Below are 21657 nucleotides of genomic sequence, written 5' to 3' on the forward strand. Positions count from 1 at the left end.
GAATAGGTGGGATTACAGGTGCCTGCCAGCAAGCCTAGCAAAGTTTTGTATTTTTAATAGAGATGGGTTTCACCATGTCGACCAGTTTGGTTTCAAACTCCTGACCTCAAGTGATCCACCTGCTTCAGCCTCCCAAAGTGCTGGAATTACAGGCATGCAGCACCGTGCCTGGCTCCAATTTTTCATAGTTCTTGATTTTGTTAATTGTTTTATCACACTGATTAGAACGTCTAGAACAATGTTAGATAACAAAGGAAATGGCAGGCTTGTGGACATTCTTACTTTGTTTCTGACTTAATAGGACTGTGTCTAGGAGATTACAGTTAAATATCATGTAATCTCCTGATTTGAGATAAATCATTCTTAATTGAGTTAGGAAGTGTCCCTGTATTCCTAGTCTTTTTTTTTTTTTTTTTTTTTTTTTTAACCAGGAATGAATCTTAAATTGTATTAGATTGAGCTTTGGGAGATTTTTCTTGGAATAAGAGATTATGATGCTGGTTGATATTTACCGGAATTCCATTTGTCATCTTTGGCTTATAAGAAATAGCAGATTCAAAGGTTGATGGATGCTGGGCTTTGTAAATGCACTATTTAAAGTTCTGAGGGCCGAGAAGGATTACTCAACAAAACACGTCACTGAAAACAAGGAAAACTGCAGGGTTAGGCAACAGGAAAAGAAGAACTGGTGGTGGTTGCTATTTTATTTAAAACTTTTAAAGAAGTTGTTTATTGCCAATAATTAAAGAGCTCAAAGAGAAGTCATTTAACCATGAGATTGCCAAATAGAACTCTACAACAGCTGATTAAACCTTTTTAAAATTTTCCCTGGGGAGAGACTTCACCACTGTCTCTGCTAATGGACTCCATGGTTCTCATACTTTACCTGAAAGTTCTTCCTAACATCTGATCTGAATCTTTCTTGCCGGGGCATAGGCCTGTTTTCATACCCAAGTCTTGGTTTTGTTTTTGAGGAATAAACAGCCTTTATTGGGTACAGACCAGGAGTCCAAGGGTCTTGAGGACCTGTGTGTTTGTCAGCTTTCTTTTCCACATTCTTTTTGGCCTGTTTCCATAGATTTGTGAGCCCTATGCCTTGTTTAAGGGGGAAAAATGGCATTTCCCTACAAATTAAATGTAAGAATCTGTAGAGAACTGGACCCCATTAAAAATATCTGGAATTCACATGGTCACTTGATTGTATTCCGCTGGCTCAGACAGAGCAGGGTTGACAAAATACCAGAAATCGGGCTTGTGGCTTTCTGGATTGACATTGACATAATCTGTGATTTCCTTTATGTTCTCATAGTCCAGGGCAGAGTCATTTTTTAGTTCTTCAGGGGCCGAAAAGATGACTTGTGTGTAATCCACATCCTCGGTGTCCTTAGGAGAAAAGCAGAGACATGTGGATCAAGATCCCTACCACGTTTGGAGGAAATAAGACCCAGACTGAACTCTTACTCAAAGAGGTTTGCCCATGGCTTGGTGGGGAAGATCTGGGTCCAAGTAGCTGTGTCTGAGAGCAGTCCAGGGCAGCGAGGAAGAGTACCAGTGACTTTGTTCCACCTGTCTGCAGGGAATGGGATTACAGACGAGCATGTGGAGGCAACAGGAAGATGCTGAGACTCAATTCAAGTGAGATCAGGACTCAGAGCAGACTTTAGCCCAATGACTGGGGCATGGGGAGAGGGTTTCCCATCAGCACTTTCATTTTTATAGACTGTTCAGACCCACTTTGTTTGGGTGATCCATGCTAATATGCATAGGTTATGGGTGGAAGCCTGACTCCCCTCACCTGAAGATGCTGTAATGACTCAAGAACCCCTCTTTTCTTGCTCCCACTCTATAGCTGGGGTAACCTGAGTTTTCAGCGTTTTGCAGCAGGGACCCCCAGATGGCATATGTTGGTCTGAGATCACTGGGAACATCCATTACCTGGCAGGCGGGAGGCGAACTGCAGGAGCTGTCCGAGCTATCTGAGGATGTGTCGCTGCCATCTGGGGAGAAATAGAAATGGTTCCTCTTCCAAAGCAAGCCAGAGGGTGTTAAGAGAGGATAAAGACAATGGAAGGGAGAATTGGCTTATTATCGGATAAAGACAGAGGCAGAGCCAGCAACACAAAGTGGGGTAGGGAAGAGAGATACAGAGACCCCAAAAGAGGAAGAAGGAGAAACAGAATAGGGCAAGAGTTGGGGGAGAGAAAGTCTCCAAAAATAGGCAGGGACATGTCCAAGAGGCCAGGCACTGCCGCTTCATTCAACTGCATCTAAAACTAATTTTAAAAAATACACTAGGTTGACTGTGCTTGGAAAGGGCTGTCTTCTGAAAGAAGGGCTTCCTCCTGAAAGAAAAGTCAGGAGGAACATGCTGGGACAATGTGGCCCAATGCAAACAGCCTTGGCCTCAGAAGTTACACCTTCTAGTCCAAAGCTGTCACTAAATCTAGGCAGATCACACCTCTTTTGGTGCCCTGGTTTTCATCCCCCCCAAGACAAGAGGGTTGAGCAAGAGTCTCTGAGGTCCCTGCCAGCTAAACAATCTCTGATTCTAGCCAGGCTCTGGTGAAGCTTTGGGGCCAGGGGTTAGGGTAAGGCCAGTGCCTCTCCAGTTCTGCTGAAACATGCATATAAGCAGCACCCACAGGTCCCCACAGGCAGGCACTGAGGCCATGTCTCAACTGAAAAGATAAAATCAGGACAGAGCAAATTCAAACCAATCAAGAGATAAACCAGTGGAAGAAGTGCAATCTCCGGTGAGTGAGCCCCCATCCGGGAGTTGCCTTGTTGCCAAAGCAGTCATTTCCACTGTGAATCGTGACCTATTGCCTCACTTGCAGGAGGGTGATATAGATCTGAACCAGCAGCAAGATTCACATTTATACACTCAGATACCCATGCAGATCTAAGACCATGAAGAAGGGTCCCTCTAGGGACTGTGGAGGAGCCAACTAAGGAGCCAGTCAATAACACGGACATAGCGGCAGCCATGGTGGAGGCAGGCAGAGGCGGGTGAAATTCTAACTCCACTATTAGCTGATCATTCCAAAGAAAAGATGCCACAGCTTTACAAAGAGAAGAGCAGGGACATTTCCCAAGCCCCCTGCAATCATTTGCACATGATTAAACCCGGAAAAGAACTTAGACCCACACAAACTCAGCAGGAACTCCCCCACGAAGTAGAATAAAACAGCTTTCTGAAAAAAGTAGGCTGGCAAGGCTGTCCTGATGTGGGTGTGAAGAATCCTCAGCCTAGAGGTTTGGGCCCATGGGGTTGCTGCAGGGAGGTCCTGGGTGTCCAGACAGAGCAAAGTAGGCGCCGAGACAAGTTCTCCCCTCAACCCCTTACTCACTCCTGTAAAGGGGATCAGACATTGGAATGTCTCTTTCTGTCTGAGTCTCCTTCATCTCTTTGGCAGCAGGTGGATGATGGTAGGCAGGGCTGGGCCTGGGGACCTGGAGCCTGGACGCTTTCAGTATCTGTTCACTCTGGTGGACTAGAAGGGAGAAGGGAGGGATCAAAAGTGGAAGGTGGCCAGGCACAATAGCTCATGCCTGTAATCCCAGCAATTTGGGAGGCCGAGGTGGATGGATTACTTGAGGTCAGAAGTTCAAGACCAGCCTGGTCAACATGGAAACCCCGTCTCTACTAAAAATACAAAATTAGCTGGGCATGGTGATGTGTGCCTGTAATACCAGCTACTAGGGAGGCTGAGGCAAGAGAATCACTTGAACCCGGGAGGCAGAGGTTGCAGTGAGCCGAGATTGTGCCACAGAACTCAAGCCTGGGGTACAGAGTGAGACTCCATCTCAAAAAAAAAAAAAAAAAAAAAGTGGAAGCTGCCTGGGTTGGGCACATCAGCTCTTGAATCAGTGCCTTCTGAACACTGCCCTCAATAAAGCAAACCTTTTAGAAAGATCCCTTCAAACCTCAGCACTGCTGTGCTCAAAACCCTGCCGTGGTTCTGCACCTCACTTGGAAAAAGCCAAGTCCCAGCCTCGGAGGGCTCACTCCTCCCTCCCCTCTCGCTTTCTCCTGCTTCTCTCTGCCCGCTCCAGCTGCCCGGCCTCTTTGCTCTTGCTACTGTGTGCCTAACACGTTCCTCTTTCAGGCCTTTGCAGGTAGAGCTCACGCCTCACTCCCTCCAAGTTTACACTCAAAGGTTAGCCTCTCAGGGATGCCAACCATCCACCAAGCTGTATCTACTCCCTTGCTCCATTTTTCCTCCCTGGCACTTACCATAATCTAGCAAATACATGTTTTACTTGTTTATCTTGTTTGTTGTCACATAGAATGAAAGATTCCGAGGGTAGGAATTTTTGTTTTATTCCCTGTTGTATAGCCTAGGCCCAGAGAGTGTCTTAGATCCTCAAGAAATATCTGTTGAATGAATGAATGAACAAACGGATGAATAAAGCTCAACTTAACTAGAGAGATCCTCAAAACATCATCTTGCCTGGTCCTTTCTCTCAGCACAACCAAAGCAGCAGATCTTGCCTTATTTTCCCTAATTGAAATGCCTTTCCAGGACTGAGCTTCACTACCTTCTATTGTATATCAGTTCAAGAATTTAATCTCTAAGTCTAGCCATATTTCCTTCTGTTGTAATTCAAGGCCATTTCTTCATGTTCAGCCCTTTGGCAGTGATGAAGAAAATTAATTAGACCCAGGTTACATGAGCACTTCCTCACAGGCATTGCAAAAGCTGTGTCTAGGCAGAAGGTCTGGGTAGTGGAAGGATATGGATGGTCACTTCCAGGCAGAAATAGTTGGTTAAAAGGTGAGGTCAGAGTGGGGATTACCCAATTACAGTTACAGGGTGGGGTGGGAGGTGTGGAGGGGGAAGGATTTGGCTGGTGGGTCCTCTGGTAGGTTTTTGAGTGACATTTGGGAACTCCAAAGGGGTCTTGACCTTCTGGTGGCTCAAGAATGGTCTCTGAGAGTGACTAGGAGGGAAGAGGATGCTGAGCCAGTTACCGATTTGCCTGCTGAGCAGGTAGTTGATGACGATGAGGAGGCAGGCCTGCAGCAAGAGGGACACCACTGCAATCACTAAGCCATGCCAGACCTTCATGGCCCTGTAGGGAAAGAAAAAGGGGCAAAGTCAGAGATTGCAGGGATGTGAATACAATTGCAAATCTATCTCTGTCCCGGCTGGAGGCAGACATCTGGCATTGCTGCATGTCCCAGGGTAGGTCCCTTTGCCTCTCTGAACAATAAGGCTGGGGCAGCCAGAAAGGGTGGTGTGTGTGCTTGGAAGCCAGCTACACCAGTTAGCTTGGTGGGAACCCTGCTCCTGCTCTTCTTGGGCCTACTCACTCTGTCAGCATGATGAGCTCCTTGCTCATAAGTTGGGGCTCAGGCACTTTCGGGAACCACCCTGGCACCTCGTCTCTCAGTAGTGCCACCGGCAGGGTGCTGGAGATCTGCAAGAGGTAAGGAGTTGGTCAGGACTCCACGGCTCTTTATACAAATTTCCCTTGGGCAAACTCAGCTACTTGAAGATCAATTGTGGCACATGCCCAGTTTATTCATCATCCTTGCTTCAGTCTCCACTTTCCTACATGATATATTCTAGACACTTCTCCTAAGGAAATTTAATGAGTAAAGTGCACTTAACATTTTCACTCCCAAAGATTTCTGTCTAGTTTGGTTTATAAAGGTGGATTCAGAATCCAGATATGAGTTCCTCCTTTGATATAGATTCAGCATGTGAAAGGGGTAGGTGGGGAGTGAAAAGCAGCAATGTTCTAGATGGGAGAACTCCCCTTCCTGTTTGTGCTGGAGCTCTCTCTCCATTCATCCCTGCACCCAGTGCCAAGAAGCACCACAGGTCACCTTGTTACCAGCAGGGCTTCTGGGTTCTTTCTGCAGGAGAGCTGTGACTAGTTGCTGGTGAGGAGGGCCGCAGGGAGGCAGGAGGCAGGGACCCTGGGGACTGACCCAGACAGCGAACGAGAAAAGACTCCAGGAAATTATGTGCCTCTCACCTCCTCGGAGTCCTTAGACAAATGGATAGAAAATCCGTTATTGCCCAATGATCAGCAAACTCCACAAAGAAAGTTCAGTCAAAATGGACTTGGGCCAGGTAGGATGGCTTGCCCCTGTAATCCCAGCACTTTTGGAGGCTGAGGTGGGCAGATCACTTGAGCCTAGGAGTTCATGACCAGCCCAGATAACATGGCGAAACCTCATCTCTACTAAAAATATAAAAATTAGCCGGGCATGTGGCATGTGCCTGTGGTCCCAGCTACTGAGGAGGCTGGGGTGGGAGGATCGCTTGAGCCAAGGAGGTTGAGACTTCAGTGAGCTGAGATGGTGCTACTGCATTCCAGCCTGGGTGACAGAGCAAGACCCTGTCTCAAAAAAAAAAAAAAAAAAAAAAAAAAGGGACTTGTGCACAAAATAAAAAGTGTAGAGCCAACACACTGGAAAGAAAACACAAACATGATTGCAATAAAGCAAGACAGAGATTTTTCAGAAAAAACAATGATCTTGAAGGATTTGGTGGCTTGATTGAAAAAAGGGGAGAGCTGTACTGAAAATGTCCTGCTCTTGTCTAATTTTGGATAAGCCCCCCACTAAGATAAATTTCAGTACAGATCCTGATTTCTCAAGCCTCATCTGGGGTTCCTCAAGACCCCTGCCAGGGCAGCTGCGCAAGGGAGACTGGGCTTTACCAGAAGAGCTTTATTGTATCATGAAAGAAATGAAAATTGTGGAAGGGGGCTAGAAGCTAGGCCAGTGTGTTTGAGAAAGCAACAATGTTCCACTTTTAAAGGAATTCAGGTGCTTTAGTATTGATTGTCTAATATTGAATGTCTCATTTGTCCTTAATCACAGATACGATTCTCCCCTTGAGGGGGTCGGCCAGTAGGTTGCCTGGGCTGTCTTCCAATACTACACTCAAAACTTTTATTTTTTAAGGCTCCTCTTCTACTTTATTTATTTAAAATTACGCAACTAGTAGACATTTGTTGTCAAAGAATTAAAAATATGAATGAGCAATGCGTTTTAGAAAATTGCCCCAAATTGAGCCAGACACAGTGGCTCACACCTATAAACCCAGCACTTCAGGAGGCTGATGCAGGTGGATTTTTTGAGTCCAGGAGGTCAAGACCAGCCTGGGTAACATAGCAAGGCCCCATCTCTACAAAACATACCAAAAAATCAGCTAGGTGTGCCTGGCACATGCCTACAGTCTCGCTACTCAGGAGGCTGAGGTGGGAGGATTACCCGAGTCCAGGTCGAGGCTGCAGTGAGCCATGATCATGCCACTGCACTCCAGTCTGGGTGACAGAGTGAGATCTGGTATCAAAAAAAAATTACCCCAAATCTTTTTGTTGTTGTTGTTGTTGTTGTTGTTTTGAGATGGAGTTTCACGTTGTTGCCCAGGCTGGAGTGCAATGACATGATCTCGGCTCACTGCAACCTCTGCCTCCCAGGTTCAAGCAATTCTCCTGCCTCAGCCTCCCAAGTAGCTGGGATTACAGGCATGCACCACCACACCCTGCTAATTTTGTATTTTTAGTAGAGACAGGGTTTCTCCATGTTGGTCAGGCTGGTCGAACTCCCGACCTCAGGTGATCCACCCGCCTCGGCCTCCCTAAGTGTTGGGATTACAGGCGTGAGCCACCGCGCCAGGCTGAAATTACCCCAAATCTTATTCCATATCCTTCCAGAAAATTGTCTAAATATTTTCATGAATGTAAGTGCAAGTATATATGCAAATATGTGTGTACACAGAGACAATGTCTTTAAAACATGGAATCATACAGATTGTTAGCTTTTTTTTTTTTCTCTTAATATATCGTAAACATGTTTTTTGGTCAGAAAAACCCCCATTAAAAGGCTCCAACCTGGCTCTCCACAGGCCACATTTGACACCTAATTTTTGTCTGATGAAGTGCTTTAGTGATTTGAATTTGTATATCCTTAAAATGGGACGTGATTTCTTCACTTGCTGACTAATCCCTAAAGGCATTTGAGTTTGCCACCTTTGAGTTTTACAGTATCATTTCAAATTCCTACCATTGCCCTTGATCAGTGTTTCTCGGTAGTATCTGACATTTGGAACCAAACAAGTCCTTATTGTCTAAAATTGTTTTGCAGACTGCAGGTCATGGAGCCTCCTGAAAGCGCCCCAGTGTAACAGGCCAGTGTAATGGCCAAAAGGACCCCAAATGACCCTACACATTTCCAAAGGCCCCCCTGAGGTAGGAGGATTTGCTCCCAGTTGAGAATCACTGAATTTGATATATGTTCCATTATTTTAAAATTAATACCTTATTTTGGCCCTTTATACAAAATTAGATTGCCTACACCTTCTTCCACATTTGAATATATTCTGAGCATATACTCAGAGCATATACTTTGGGAGAGCGAGGTGGAAGGATCACTGAGGCTGGGAATTTGACAACAGCCTGGTGACAGAGTAAGACCTTGTCCCCTCTACTAGCCAAATGACACAGAGCAGCTCGTCCAAATGAAAACAGTAAATAGTACAGACGTCCAACAGTCTTAAATACTAATTTCAGTTCTGTTCCCTTCTAGATGTGAATTACTGAACTCAGGGTCTTGGTTTAATAATTTCTGTATCTATAAAATGAGAAGAATAATAGCTTCCTTCTTCATAAGTTCTTGCATGAGCTCAGTGATTCATGCTGTTTGTAAAGACCTTTACACAATTCCAGGAACATAGGAGGTGTCAGCCTTGGAGCCCAAGCTAAGCCATCATATCCCCTGTGACATGCACGTGTACATCCAGATGGCCTGAAGCAACTGAAGATCCACAAAAGAAGTGAAAATAGCCCTAACTGATGACATTCCACCATTGTGATTTGTTCCTGCCCCACCTAACTGATACGATATAGTCTCCCCCGCCCTTAAGAAGGTACTTTGTAATATTCTCCCCCGCCCTTAAGAATGTATTTTGCACGCCTATGCCAAACCTGTAAGAACTAATGATAATCCCACCACCCTTTGCTGACTCTCTTTTCGGACTCAGCCCACCAGCACCCAGGTGAAATAAACAGCTGTGTTGCTCACACAAAGCCTGTCTGGTGGTCTCTTCACATGGACGCGCATGACAGGAGGCACTCAGTAATTAGGTATTATTCAACCCTAAAATCCTCCACCACGATGGTGACTAGAATTATTAAAAATTGGATTGGTCTACTTTAGAAAATTTAGGCATTTGTTTTGAGTACAGTTTGGAGATAAGATCCAGGACAGGATGAGGTATGAAAATTATGACAGATGTCATTAGTTAAGTGGCTAATGGCTCTAACCACAATGAGCAGGTTGTTCCTTGGGGTCTAATTATAGACTGCTGATCAGACAGTCAGCAGAGACATCTGCCCATTTGGGCACATGCGCGGGTGTGCGCACACACACGCCCCAAATAACCAGGAAATGGGCAATTTAAAGTAATTATGTTGTGAAAAAGCACATGGACTATGTGAGGGTTTGATATGCCTTGTTCCATCCTCGAGGTAGGGACGGTCCTGTCCTCTTACACTGTGCTGAATTTTGGCACTCAGATCTCACACTAATGTAGTGCCCTGCCAGGCACCTCAAAACCAAACTTCAGGCTGGGCATGGTGGCTCATGCTTGTAATCCCAGCACTTTGGGAGAGCGAGATGGAAGGATCACTTGAAACCAGGAGTTTGAGAAGAGCCTGGGTGACAGAGTAAAACCCTGTCCCTCCTCCCCCCACTAAAAAAACCCCACTTCGTCCCAGTGCTAACAGCATTTATTCTGTTTGCTTCAGACTTGTAGTTAAGGCTGGATTCCATTTTATTAAGTTTCCCTCCTCCACTGATACAGGAGCTTTCTCATGGCCTTTCCAACAAGTGCAGCGTAACATCAAGGGGGAATAAAAAGACACCCACTTTCCTGCCAGACGCCATGCTTTCTTTGGATAGGTTTATTCTAGAAAGAATGATTTAAAACAAGATCACAATAGAAGATGATTTCTATGAAAAATCATATGGATTAGGCCAGGCGCAGTGGCGCACACCTGTAATCCCAGCACTTTGGGAGGCTGAAGTAGGGGGATCACGAGGTCAAGTGTTCAAGACCAGCCTGGCTAAGATGGTGAAACCCCATCTCTACTAAAAATACAAAAATTAGCCAGGCAAGGTGGCAGGTGCCTGTAATCCCAGCTACTCGAGAGGCTGAGGCAGAGAATTGCTTGAACCTGGGAGGCGGAGGTTGCAGTGAGCCAAGATCACATCACTGCATTCCAGCCTGAGCGACAGAGTGAGACTCTGTCTGAAAAAAAAAAAGAAAAAAGAAAGAAAAGAAAAGAAAAATCATATGGATCAAAGTAATTATAATCAACATTGTCAGCTGACTTTATCCATCTTTTCAAATGAAGTAGCTGTAAACTTTCTTTGCCGTCTCCATTAATTTGTTGTTTTTAACATTAGCTAAGGTATAATGGAAAGAGAATAAAAAGAAGGGAGAACAAAAGAAGGGGAAAGAAGGGAGCTAGGGCCTGCCTTCTCCTGGGTCTGTCACTTGCTAACAGTGTGACTTGGGACAGGGAGATGTCCCCTCTAGGCCCTGGTGAATTAGGGAGCTTGGCAAAGTACTCCTAAGGCTCTTTTCAGCCCTGAGCATCCTGCTCTTTAAAGGTTGGAGTGAAGTAAGGTGAAAAGAAAGCAAAGCTGATGGAAATGGAAATTTTAAAAAGAAAAAAATCTTTATTTCCATTGTGTAATATCCAGCCTCCTCCACATTGCTAGACTTTCTCCCCCAGTTTAATATGCAGTTTCCAATAATGAAGAAAAGGAGGAAACACAAATAAACCAAATTAATAATATAGGGACTATTAATCTCAGAAACAGAAGGGATTAAAATGTTTCAACAAAAATGAGGTACTAAAAAAAGAAGACATTTTAAAAAAATTGTTAGACTACAAAATTTTTTTGATGAAATCTCAGTAAAATGGATAGTTTCCTAGAAAAATATAAATTAACAAAATTGATTCCATGTGGCATGGAAAACTTAGACCAAAACCAAACCAAAATAACAAAAAATAAGTTTAGGAAGCAGCATGGTATTTAGCCGTTAAAGGCAAAGAACCTTGAGTCAAACTGCTTGGGTTCAAATCCCAGCTCATTCTCTGCATGAGCTCGGCCTCACTATTTAACCTCTCAAAGCCTCAGTCTTTTAATATATAAGATGGGAACAATAACTAATTGTGGGACTAGATAAGACAAATATAAATGACAACTACTTCTGAGGATGAAATTAGATGAGCTATGTGAAATAGTTATTAGAACTTTTGGCACATAGTAATAAGCATCCAATGAATGCAAACTATTATTATTTAGAAATTAAAAGCATTGGCTGGGCCCAGTGGCTCACACTTGTAATCCCAGCACTTTGGGAGACTGAGGCAGTTGAATAGCTTGAGCCCAGGAGTTGGAGGTAAGCCTGGGCAACAAGGCAAGACCCCATCTCTATCAAAAAGAAAAGAAAGAAAAGAAAAGAAAGAGAAAGAAAAAAGAAAGAGAAAAAGGAAGAAGAAAGAAAGAGAAAGAAGAAAGAGAAAGAAAGAAAGAAAGAAAGAAAGAAAGAAAGAAAGAAAGAAAAGAGAGAAAGAAAGAAAAGAGATAAAGAAATTAGAAGCATTATCAGACTTATTTCCTCAAAACCTGTCTAGATGGTTTGACAAATGAGGAGTTTCAAACTTCTAAGGAACACATAATTATTATTCCACAAGCCAATACAGGGCACAGGAAGATAGAAACTTTTGGGTCCATCTCATTTATGAATACAGAGGTATATAATGGTAATATCAAGAAGTTAGCCCAGAATGTTGAGGAAATTGATTATAACAAAGATGGAAACTAACACTGAGTATTTTCCATGTGCCTTAATTCTCTCACTCTACAAAAATAGACATTACCACTACTTCATAGATGAGGAAACTAAGGCTTAGGAAGATTGAAAAATTTGCCACTTTGCCAGCTGGAAGACTCATGTTTCCTAAACCAACGGACTCAAAATCCTAAATTCCAATCGTGTCAGGAAGCTGTCTTTTATATAATACAAATACAACATTGATAGATCAAATTTTTAAAATTATGATCTTGGTAAAGTGCCAAAATGTGCTGGATAAACTGAATACTTATTACTGATTTTCGAAGTTAATAAAAGTATGAGGATTGTTTCTTACTATAATAAAGAATAATAAGTTGGTGCAGTATTGATTACTGCACCAATAATCAGTATCTGACAAAATGGTAAATTATTTTAGCAACTCTTTGAGAGCAAGGGTGTATGCTGCAATCCTTATCTGAAACGAGTACTAGAAGTTCTAGTTTCTGGAAATGGAAAGTTCCTCCAATCTCTAATAATAATAAGGGTATTGAATATTTATTGAGCATGTTTTATGTGGCAGACACTTTTACATACATTAACTCATCCAATTCCCACAACCACCCCAGGAGGTAGATACTATTATTATTTTTTAATTAACAGAGGACAAAACTAAGACACAGAAAGGCTACCTAATATGCTCAAGATGACAAAAACAGTTCATCAGCCTTTGTGCTCAGGCAGGCTGGTGCTGGAGCCTGAGGTGTCAGTTGCTACATTAACAAAATGAAAGTATAGTTTTGGGCAAGGAGAAATCAAATTCATTCTTATTTGCAAAATATATGATTTTATACCTAGAAATCTCAAAGGAATTCATTGCAAAACTAGAGGAATTAATGAGATTGCTCAGTAAAGTCCTGTAGATATAATAAATATTCTAAAATTACCAGCTATTCTTACTGTTATACTAGCAACAGACATAAAATAGAACGGGAAAAAATACCCTGAGTTTTAGCAACTACAACAATAGAAATATCTAAAAATAACATTAATTATAAGAAAATTATTTTGAAGAAAATAAAATTTATTGAGAGACATAAAAGACTTAAACTCATAAAAAGATGCTATTTTAGATTGAGAAGCTGTAACATTTAAAAATCACTTTTAAAGTTAATTTACTGGCTTAATACAATTCTAATAAAAATTATGGTGAGTTTTTTATAACTCGAGGTTACTCTAAAATGTATCTGGGAAAACATAAGAACAACCAAAAAGAGCAGAAACATTTGAAAAGGAATTGTGGGCTGGGTGCGGTGGCTCACACCTGTAATCCCAGAACTTTGGGAGGCCGAAGAGGGTGGATCACCTGAGGTCAAGAGTTCGAGACCAGCCTGACCAATATGGTGAAACCCTATCTCTACTAAAACAATACAAAAATTAGCTGGGTGAGGTGGTGGGCATCTGTAATCCCAGCAACTCTGGAGGTCGAGGCAGGAGAATCGCTTGAACCTAGGAGACGGAGATTGCAGTAAGCCAAGTTTGTGCCACGGCACTCCAGACTGGGGGATAGAGCAAGACTCTGTCTCAAAAAAAAAAAAAAAAAAAAAAAGAAAAGAAAAGAAAAGGAGTTGTTGTAAGGTAGATTTTTGACTACCACTTTTTAAGAGAAGTGTAGATTTGAAAAAATGTGCTACTGTGTACAGTAAATGTTATAAGAGTAGTCCACAAAGCAAGTGGAGGAAAGGAAATCATTATTTAACAAATATCGGCCCCAAGACAATGGTTTAGCTACCTGTAAAGAAAAAGAAAATAGAGGATGGTCTCGATCTCCTGACCTCGTGATCAGCCCGCCTCGGCCTCCCAAAGTGCTGGGTTACAGGCGTGAGCCACCGCACCCGGCCCCTAATCTTCTTAAAATCAGTTTAAAAATAAAATGGGACCGGACACCTTGGTTTAAACCTATAATCCCAGCACTTTGGGAGGCCAAGATGGAAGGGTTGCTTTAGGCCAGGAGTTCGCCACTTGCCTCGGCGATATGGTTCAAGCCAAATGTTACCAGCTTCTCCTCTCAGTCTTCCAACATTCCAATCGTGCCCTTTCAACTCCTTATATTCATTCATTAGCTCCAATAGTGGTTGAAAAGCTAAAAGCTGTTGAAAGAAACAGACCAGCCAGTAACATAGAGCTTTTAGCGGTTCAAGAAGGAATAAAAGTTCTTGAAACATTGGTTGCTCTTGGTGAAGAACAAAACAGAGTACAGCTACTTGCTCTTTTAGTTCCCACTCTGATATCTTATCTGCTGGATGAAAATTCTTTTGCCTCAGCAACTTCAGCTTCCAAAGATCTTCATGAGTTTGCACTCCAGAATTTAATGCATATTGGACCTCTGTATCCACATGCTTTCAAAACAGTAATGGGAGCTGCTCCTGAGTTGAAAGTGCGTCTAGAAACTGCCGTTCGAGCAAGCCAAGCAAGCAAAGCTAAAGCGGCTGCCAGACAGCCAGCCCCCGCCATACATTCTGCACCAACAATTAAGCTAAAAACAAGTTTTTTTAAATTTGTACTTTCATTTATTTGTATTTATATTGTCACCTAGCACCTAATTGGTGATGGCCTCTGTATCATTCCAGGCTATCTGTGGGTTCTGTTGTATTTGTATTTCGGTATTATAGTGCTTCCAAGTAGGATAAGTGAAATAATGCTCACACCACTTACTGATTTTTAAGGAGTGATTTTTTTTTTATCATGTGGTGAATATGTTTTCTTTTTCCTCCTAATAATGTTTCTCTTTTGTTAATTTATTTATTTTTCAAACACTGAGCCATAGTCTTAAATATAAATGCTAAAAACATAATTGTATCATGTAGTCGGGCAGCCTATTGATATTGTCAGGGAAAAAAAATGGGTCAGAACTCAGCATCTGTCATGAAAAAAAGCGATTTGAAAAACAAGCAGATTTTAAATTTTGAAGTAACCAAAAAAAAAAAAAAAAAAAGAAAAAGAAAATAACTTAGATCCAGAACCTAGACAGCAAAATGAATTCCAAACGGATTAAGGAGGTAAATATTTTAAAATCGAGCCATTAAAATTAGAAGAAATTAGGATTGAATATTACTATATTTAAAATCTTTATTAAATCCCCAGATGAGAGAAAACTTTCTCATTTTATATGCAATGGAAGAAATCACAAAGAAATACATAAAAAATAGATTTGGCTCTAAACTATTAGAACTTCACATGTTAACAAAATTTAAAGGCAAACAGAAAAAAAACAACAACAAAAAAAACCTGAAACAAGTAAGGCAAACCACAGTTTTAAAGATTTTGCATCTTTGGTTTACATAAATTGTGAAGAAAAACACTAGGGCCCCCAAATAACAAATGGGTAAAGAGTGTAGAGCAGACAATTTGCAAACAATCCAGAACAGACCAAAGCTGTTATGCAAAAGAGCTCTGTACAGTGTCATTATAAAAGTGAAAAATGGGAAGCAATCTAAAGAAAAAAACAAAAACTGGAGAAATGAGGATTGAGGCTTTGAATGGAAGACCATGTGGTCATTTAAAATTACATTTAGGAAGAATTCAGCTGGAGAAAGAAATCTGTTCTATGAAAATGTACAATGCAGTTGTATTTAGCTACATAAGATATAATCACAATTTTGTAAAAAGTGAACATAAAGCCGGGCATGATGGCTCATACCTGTAATCCCAGCACTTTGGGAGGCCAAGGTGGGAGGATCACTTGAGCCCAGGAGTTAATAGAACATTGAGATGATCACCTAAATGTCTGAATTTCAATCAATCAAATATTTATGAAGTGGTCCATGCACATGGTCCTGTGTGAAATACTCTTGATGGCGTGAAGAAGAAAAGGCCATTTGCACTTTCAAGAACTCATTTCTACTTGGAAAATGAAGACATTAATATGTGAAAAGTGAAAAAGCAGAAGAGATGACACAGGTGAAGAATAATGAATTGTCAGAAGGAGTGGTATCAATAATGCATTATAGTTCAGAGGAAAAAGAGATCCCCAAGCGGTAGAATGTTCAGGGAAGAGTCACTGAGAGGAAATTATTTGAAGGACAGGCAATGGATGGATGGAAGGAGGGGAGAAAAGCAATCTAGCTAAAGGTGTCTTGTCAACCCTGGCTTTGGGGCAGCTTTAGTGGAATTGATTGTCTTCTAACAAAGTTAGATTTATATTTGACCACATGTAAATAGCATAATGTGGAAACAACTGAGTATACTGCAAAGAGACCACACAAGTGAGTATAGGCAGCTGGTCAGGTGCAGAGACTCAGTGGCCAAATAGATTGTGTTTAGGACCTCAGCTCTGTCCTTCCTAGCTGTGAGTTGCTTTATTTTTCCAACTTCGGAGTTATATCTGTAAATGGGGATGGCACCTGTTTTGTGGGTTTTCTTTTCTTTTTTTTTTTTTGGAGACAAGGTCTTGTTCTGTTGCCCAGGTTGGAGTGTCCAGTGGTACAAGCACTGCTCACTGTGGCCTCAACCTCCTGGGTTCAAGCAATCCTCCCACCTCAGCCTCCCGAGTAGTTGGGACCACAGGTGCATACCACCATACCTGGCTAAGTTTTTAATTTCATAGTGATAGGATCTTCTCATGTTGCCCAGGCTGGTCTCAAACTCCTGGGCTCAAGCAATTCTCCTGTCTCAGCCTCCCAAAGTGCTGGAATTACAGGTGTGAGCCACTGTGCCTGGCCTGTTTCATGTTTTTAACTCAAACATGTCTTGTGTTTACCATGTATATGCTGGTATCATAAAAAACATTTTGCATCAATTATTTAATCCTCAGAATAACGACCTTATGAGGTAGATACTATTGTTCACCCAATTTTACATATGAGAAAACCAGGTTCTAATCCCCCGTGGAGGGGACAGAATTCAGACACAGGTGGTTTGAGGCCAGAGTCTTCACCACATTGCATTCAGTATTGAAAATGCTGGCCAGGCGTGGTGGCTCACATGCATAAGCACAATTAGAAAGGCAGGGGTGGGAGGTTGGCTTGAGCTCAGAAGCTTGAGACAAACCTGGGCAACACAGTGAGACCCCATTCTCCACAAAAAGAAAAAAATAAAAGAAAATGCTTGGTAGAGAGCCTGGAATATATGGGTTCCAGGAGATGATCCTTGGACCAGAACATTCAACTCAAAATTGTCTTAAATTTATAAACACACCCATTTCCATAAGGCCTTGTAAAAACACTGGGCCCACTCATAATTTTCAGGTGGGAGCAACACAATATACAAAACCACGAGGTCCTGCGACATCCCTGGTCCTAAACAATGCCTGTTCCTATGACTGTCAATGAGTCACTCATCAGGGAATAGAGAAGGTCAAAACGCCAGGCTGAGGGAAGGGAGGGATGGAGTCTGCCAAATATCATGGGGAAAAGGCCAACAGAGGGTTACAGGATCACCTTCATTCTCATATCAGAGAAATCTTGCCTGGATTCTCTTTGGCTCTGATCACCATGTCAGGGGCCTCACCCCAGGTGGTTATGAGGCTAGGGCTCATCTGGAATATGGCATGAGAGCTTAGATGAACATTCCAGCACAACAACTTTATACATTCCTTGGGCACATTATTTCCTCTCCCTGAGCCTCAGTTCCCCTGTCTATAAAATGAAAGGGGTGGGCTAAATCAATTTAGTTCCGACATTTTGTTATTTTATAATTTTTCTAAAATGGACTAAAAAGTGAGATTCAAATTAACGAGAAAGAGCAACTGTGAGCCTCAAGTAGATAAACCACATCTCCAGTCACACTTAGTTCTAGGTGCAAGCGCTGCCAATTTCTAGCAGGGAAGCAAGTCATCCAGAGTTTCTAATTAGTAATTTTGGGGAAAGCGGTTTTACAGGAAACTATTAGAGATGAATGCAACTTCGTTCCAAGACTAAATCAACAAGAACGCAAAAAGTTGCAAGCTACTCAAGCAGTATTCACGGATTCATTTTGCTAATTCCCACAAAACTCCAGATGAACTGGAAGGGGTCAAATTATTCTGTTTCATCGATTGGCCTACTAAATTTTAGGAAAACTAGGCACCTTCTACAGATTATGCACCTTGTTGGCTGAGACTGCATATATTACACTCCACAATTCATAGCACAGTACTTAGAGACACGGAGGGGATAGGGGTGGAAAAAGCATTTCAATGTGTAACACTCTGTACACATTGCCATTAAGTCAATTTGCATATAATAAATGTTGTTTAACCTTGGGGGAGCCACTTAATGTCTCAGAGTCTCACTTTTCTCCTCTTTCAATTGGGCAGTCAAATGTCTCTTTTATTTGACTTATTTTCCAGTTGAAGAAACTGAGGCAGCAAGGTGTTAAGGGACTTGACTGAATCGGTGACAGAAAACTCTTCTGGAGAACTTTAGCGCAGAAGAGTTAGACCAGGCGTTTCTCCATCTCTCCAACCCGGAGAAGGTGGGGAGCTCAGAATTATTAGAAGGGCTACATGAGACCATGGAAACTTCCAGTACCATTCCTGCCTCCTTGTCAGAATTCAGGGCCAGTGCTGGCTTCATGGGCTTACAACCCGTGCAGACAAGTAGGGCCCTGTGCTCACAAGGACCCCATGATTGGCCTAATGCTTTGTGCCTGTCATCTTTAAATTCATAATAATTTTTGAGTAAGGGACCCCAGATTTTCATTTTGTATTGGGTTCCACCAATTATGTGACAGATCCTACTCAAGGCATTGAATTGGGTAGAATTGCCAATGCTCACAAAATAGGTCAACATACAGAACAAGAAGCAGGATTAGCCCATCCTTGGGTACCTGATACATGCTTCCCAGCACCGCATTGTCTGAGCCCCTCCCAGGTTGGAGAGATGGAGAAAGGCCTGATCTAACTCTTCTGTAATGAAATTTTCCAGAAGGGTTTTCTTTCACTGATTCAGTGAAGTCCCTTAACACCTTGGTGCCTTGGTTTCTTCAAATGGAAACTAAGGCTCTTAATAGCACTTACGTCTTTAGGGTTGTGAGGAATAAATGGGCCAATCTGTGTAAAACTCTTTGAACAGTCCCTGGCAGATAGTAAGCTCTATATAAGGGTCAACTGTTTCTGTTTTGTGCTGTTATTAGCTTTTCCTTGTCCAGATGCTCACATGGCCTTTTTCTTTGATGGTGCACATTCTCTGATCTCCATTCATAAAATTTTAAAACTCCCAGGCTGGCTCTCCTCTGTCCACACATACTAGTCCTTTGCTGCTCAGAATGTTTTCTCAGGGAAAACACTCTTATGGGATGTTTATGGGGAAGATAGTCTCTGATATCTGATTCCCATTTGACTTAAAAAGGAAACTTCATAGCTGCTATTGGTGGAGCACTGTAGTGGCACTAAATGTACATTGTCTGAATCCATGTAGCAACCCTGTAAGGTGGGTGTTTTATGCCCATTTTACAGATGAGGAAGCTGGAAACTGAGGCTCACAAAAGGTGAGCAGAGTGAGGATTTGGAACCGGTTTTTGCTGGACCCAAAGTCCATGTACCTTCTGGCCAGATCCCCGATGGCTGCTGCTGCTAGTGCAGACAGATGTGTCAGGCACAAGAAATTCATGTCCATAAAGTGTAATCTTAGGCTCACTGTAAGCTGGTTGCAGGCTGAATTCCACACCCTGGACTCTCAGCACATAAACAGAGAATCCTCTCTAAAACTTCGACACATACATGTTCGCAAACAAATGCACATTGCAAACTAATTTAAAATCCTGTCTCCACAGACAGTACTTACCCCAGGGCTATGAGCTGAGTCTGATCCTAGTCTGTGTTTCAGCGATGTCCTAACGGAAACATCTCCCCAACCCGACTCCAGCCCCTACCCAGCAACTTCTGTGTCACTGAGGTCAGTCACAAGTGTTTCAACATTTCCAACAAGGCGGGGACACTGTCACTCAGAAGATAGCAATCTCGCTTGTTGAGTACAGCAGGGTAAAGGGAGAGATGATGCCTGTCTCTTTTGGCCATGCTCTGCCCAGCTCCCTGGTACAGACAGTTTGTGTAGATGGAGATTAGTAATCTCTTTTTCTCCCTGTGGGCACCATTTAAATACTGCAAATACACACGCAGCCAGGTAGAGTGGAAAGGGCACTAACGGAGGAGTTAAGAGGCCTGAGATCAAGTCCCAGCTCTGGCACCAATGTGTCACATGAGCTCAGACAATTTGCTTTCCCCTAAAGGGACTCATGTTCTTCCTCTATAAAATGAAGAAGTAGGTCTCAGACATTAGCAAAGATCCCTTCCAACCTAGCTCATCTCTGAATCTATATGTGATGTAGTCAAAGATTAAGTGAGTAGGGGAAGTAGGGCAATAGATAAGAATAAATTTTTGAGGACAACTTCTTTGTCATTAAGCATCAAATGAGGCCAACCAAAAATGGCTGTTACAGTTTGTACGATAACAGCAGGAAGGGAAGGAAGGCTGATTTCAGGCTCTTTGGGGGGGGTCTAAAACCCCAAAATAGAAACTTAAGAGGAAAGAAGAATGGGAGGAGGATAAAATGACCCAGATATAAAACAAACAAAGAAAACAGACTTGTAGGCCTCTGCGATGTCAGTCCCTTGCTGCGAACAAATTGCCTGGTGCAATTTGAGTAACAGCTTCTGAGTTAGATATAATCAGGTTTCAATCCTGGCTGCACCACTTGGTAGCTGGGTGACATGGGAAAAGTTAGTTAACCTCTCTGATTGTCAGTTTTTTCATCTGTAAAATTGGGTTAATAATAAATACCTGATATTTTTAAAATCGCATAAGGTTGTTTAAGGTTAAATAATATAAATAAGTAGGCAAAGCACTTAACAGAATATCCTTTCTGTAGTGAACAACAGATGGTAGCTATTAACATTCTTTTTTTTTTTTTTTGGAGATGGAGTCTCCCTCTGTTGCCCAGGCTGGAGTGCCATGGCGCGATCTTGGCTCACTGCAACCTCTGCCTCCTGGGTTCAAGCGATTCTCCTGCCTCAGCCTCCTGAGCAGCTGAGATTACAGGTGCACACCACCATGCCTGGCTAACTTTTGTATTTGTAGTAGAGACGGGGTTTCGCCACGCTTGTCAGGGGCTGGTCTCGAACTCCTGACATCATAAGCCACCCGCCTCGGCCTCCCAAAGTGCTGGGATTACAGGCATAAGCCACGGCGCCCGGCCACTATTACCATTTTTATTCTCTAAATGTAAGTCAGAAAGCCACCCCTTGGGCTGAGTCCCTTTCAGTGTTTTATGACCCGTTGATGTATCACAGCTCACTGTGGAATTACATCTATAGCTGCAGTTTGCTTCCCTTTGCAGAGTTCCTGTTAAAAACATGAAGCCCCTTTATCACTCATGATTTGAGGAAAGCAGAAGAACACTGGTAGCCATGTGGAGTGATTTCCTAACTGGGCTCTCCACCGGCTCTAGGTTTGCCCTGCCAATGTCAATACACACTTTGCTCTGCTCCTGACTCAGCCATGGACACTAAGCAATCCATTCTAGCTACAGCTAACTGTGGGGTGATGCCAAGATGCTTGACTTGCTATTTCTATTATCCATTCACAGGAACCCAGTGTAGATATGGCAGCACCCAACGTTGCATAACATGCATGCAGTTCTAGCCTCTGTGTGGACCACTCTCGGACCAGAACCTTCCATCATGCTACTCCAAGATTCACAAGATCATAGGGTTGTTAAAGATCTTTGAACATGACGTATTTCAGTGTCATTTTAGAGATCCTCATTTGATTAAGGACAGTGATGGGGCATTTTTATCACATGTCAGAGATAATGATTCCTTTATTTAAGCTACACTTTTGTGCACACT

At 42.5% G+C, this 21657-nt stretch overlaps 1 protein-coding gene across 1 annotated transcript; it reads right to left on the minus strand.

The window, feature by feature from the left end:
• Positions 1-981: 981 nt before the first annotated feature.
• Positions 982-19675, minus strand: RHEX (regulator of hemoglobinization and erythroid cell expansion). Its single transcript, XM_007988696.3, has 6 exons — positions 19595-19675; positions 5318-5424; positions 4976-5076; positions 3351-3494; positions 1936-1997; positions 982-1383 (listed from the first exon to the last, which is right to left on the minus strand). The coding sequence occupies exons 2-6, from the start codon at positions 5344-5346 to the stop codon at positions 1183-1185; spliced, it is 537 nt and encodes a 178-aa protein (XP_007986887.1). The 5' UTR covers positions 5347-5424; positions 19595-19675; the 3' UTR covers positions 982-1182.
• Positions 19676-21657: the final 1982 nt, after the last annotated feature.

This window comes from Chlorocebus sabaeus, chromosome 25, assembly GCF_047675955.1.
Source record: "Chlorocebus sabaeus isolate Y175 chromosome 25, mChlSab1.0.hap1, whole genome shotgun sequence".
Lineage (NCBI taxonomy): Eukaryota > Metazoa > Chordata > Mammalia > Primates > Cercopithecidae > Chlorocebus > Chlorocebus sabaeus.

Coding starts and splice junctions, on each gene's coding strand:
- RHEX (XM_007988696.3), bottom strand. CDS start 5,346: ATGAGCAAGGAGCTCATCATGCTGACAGA. Junction 5,077..5,317: donor GAGCTCATCATGCTGACAGA/GTGAGTAGGCCC, acceptor CTTTCCCTACAG/GGCCATGAAGGTCTGGCATG. Junction 3,495..4,975: donor CCTGCTCAGCAGGCAAATCG/GTAACTGGCTCA, acceptor TCTCCCTTCTAG/TCCACCAGAGTGAACAGATA.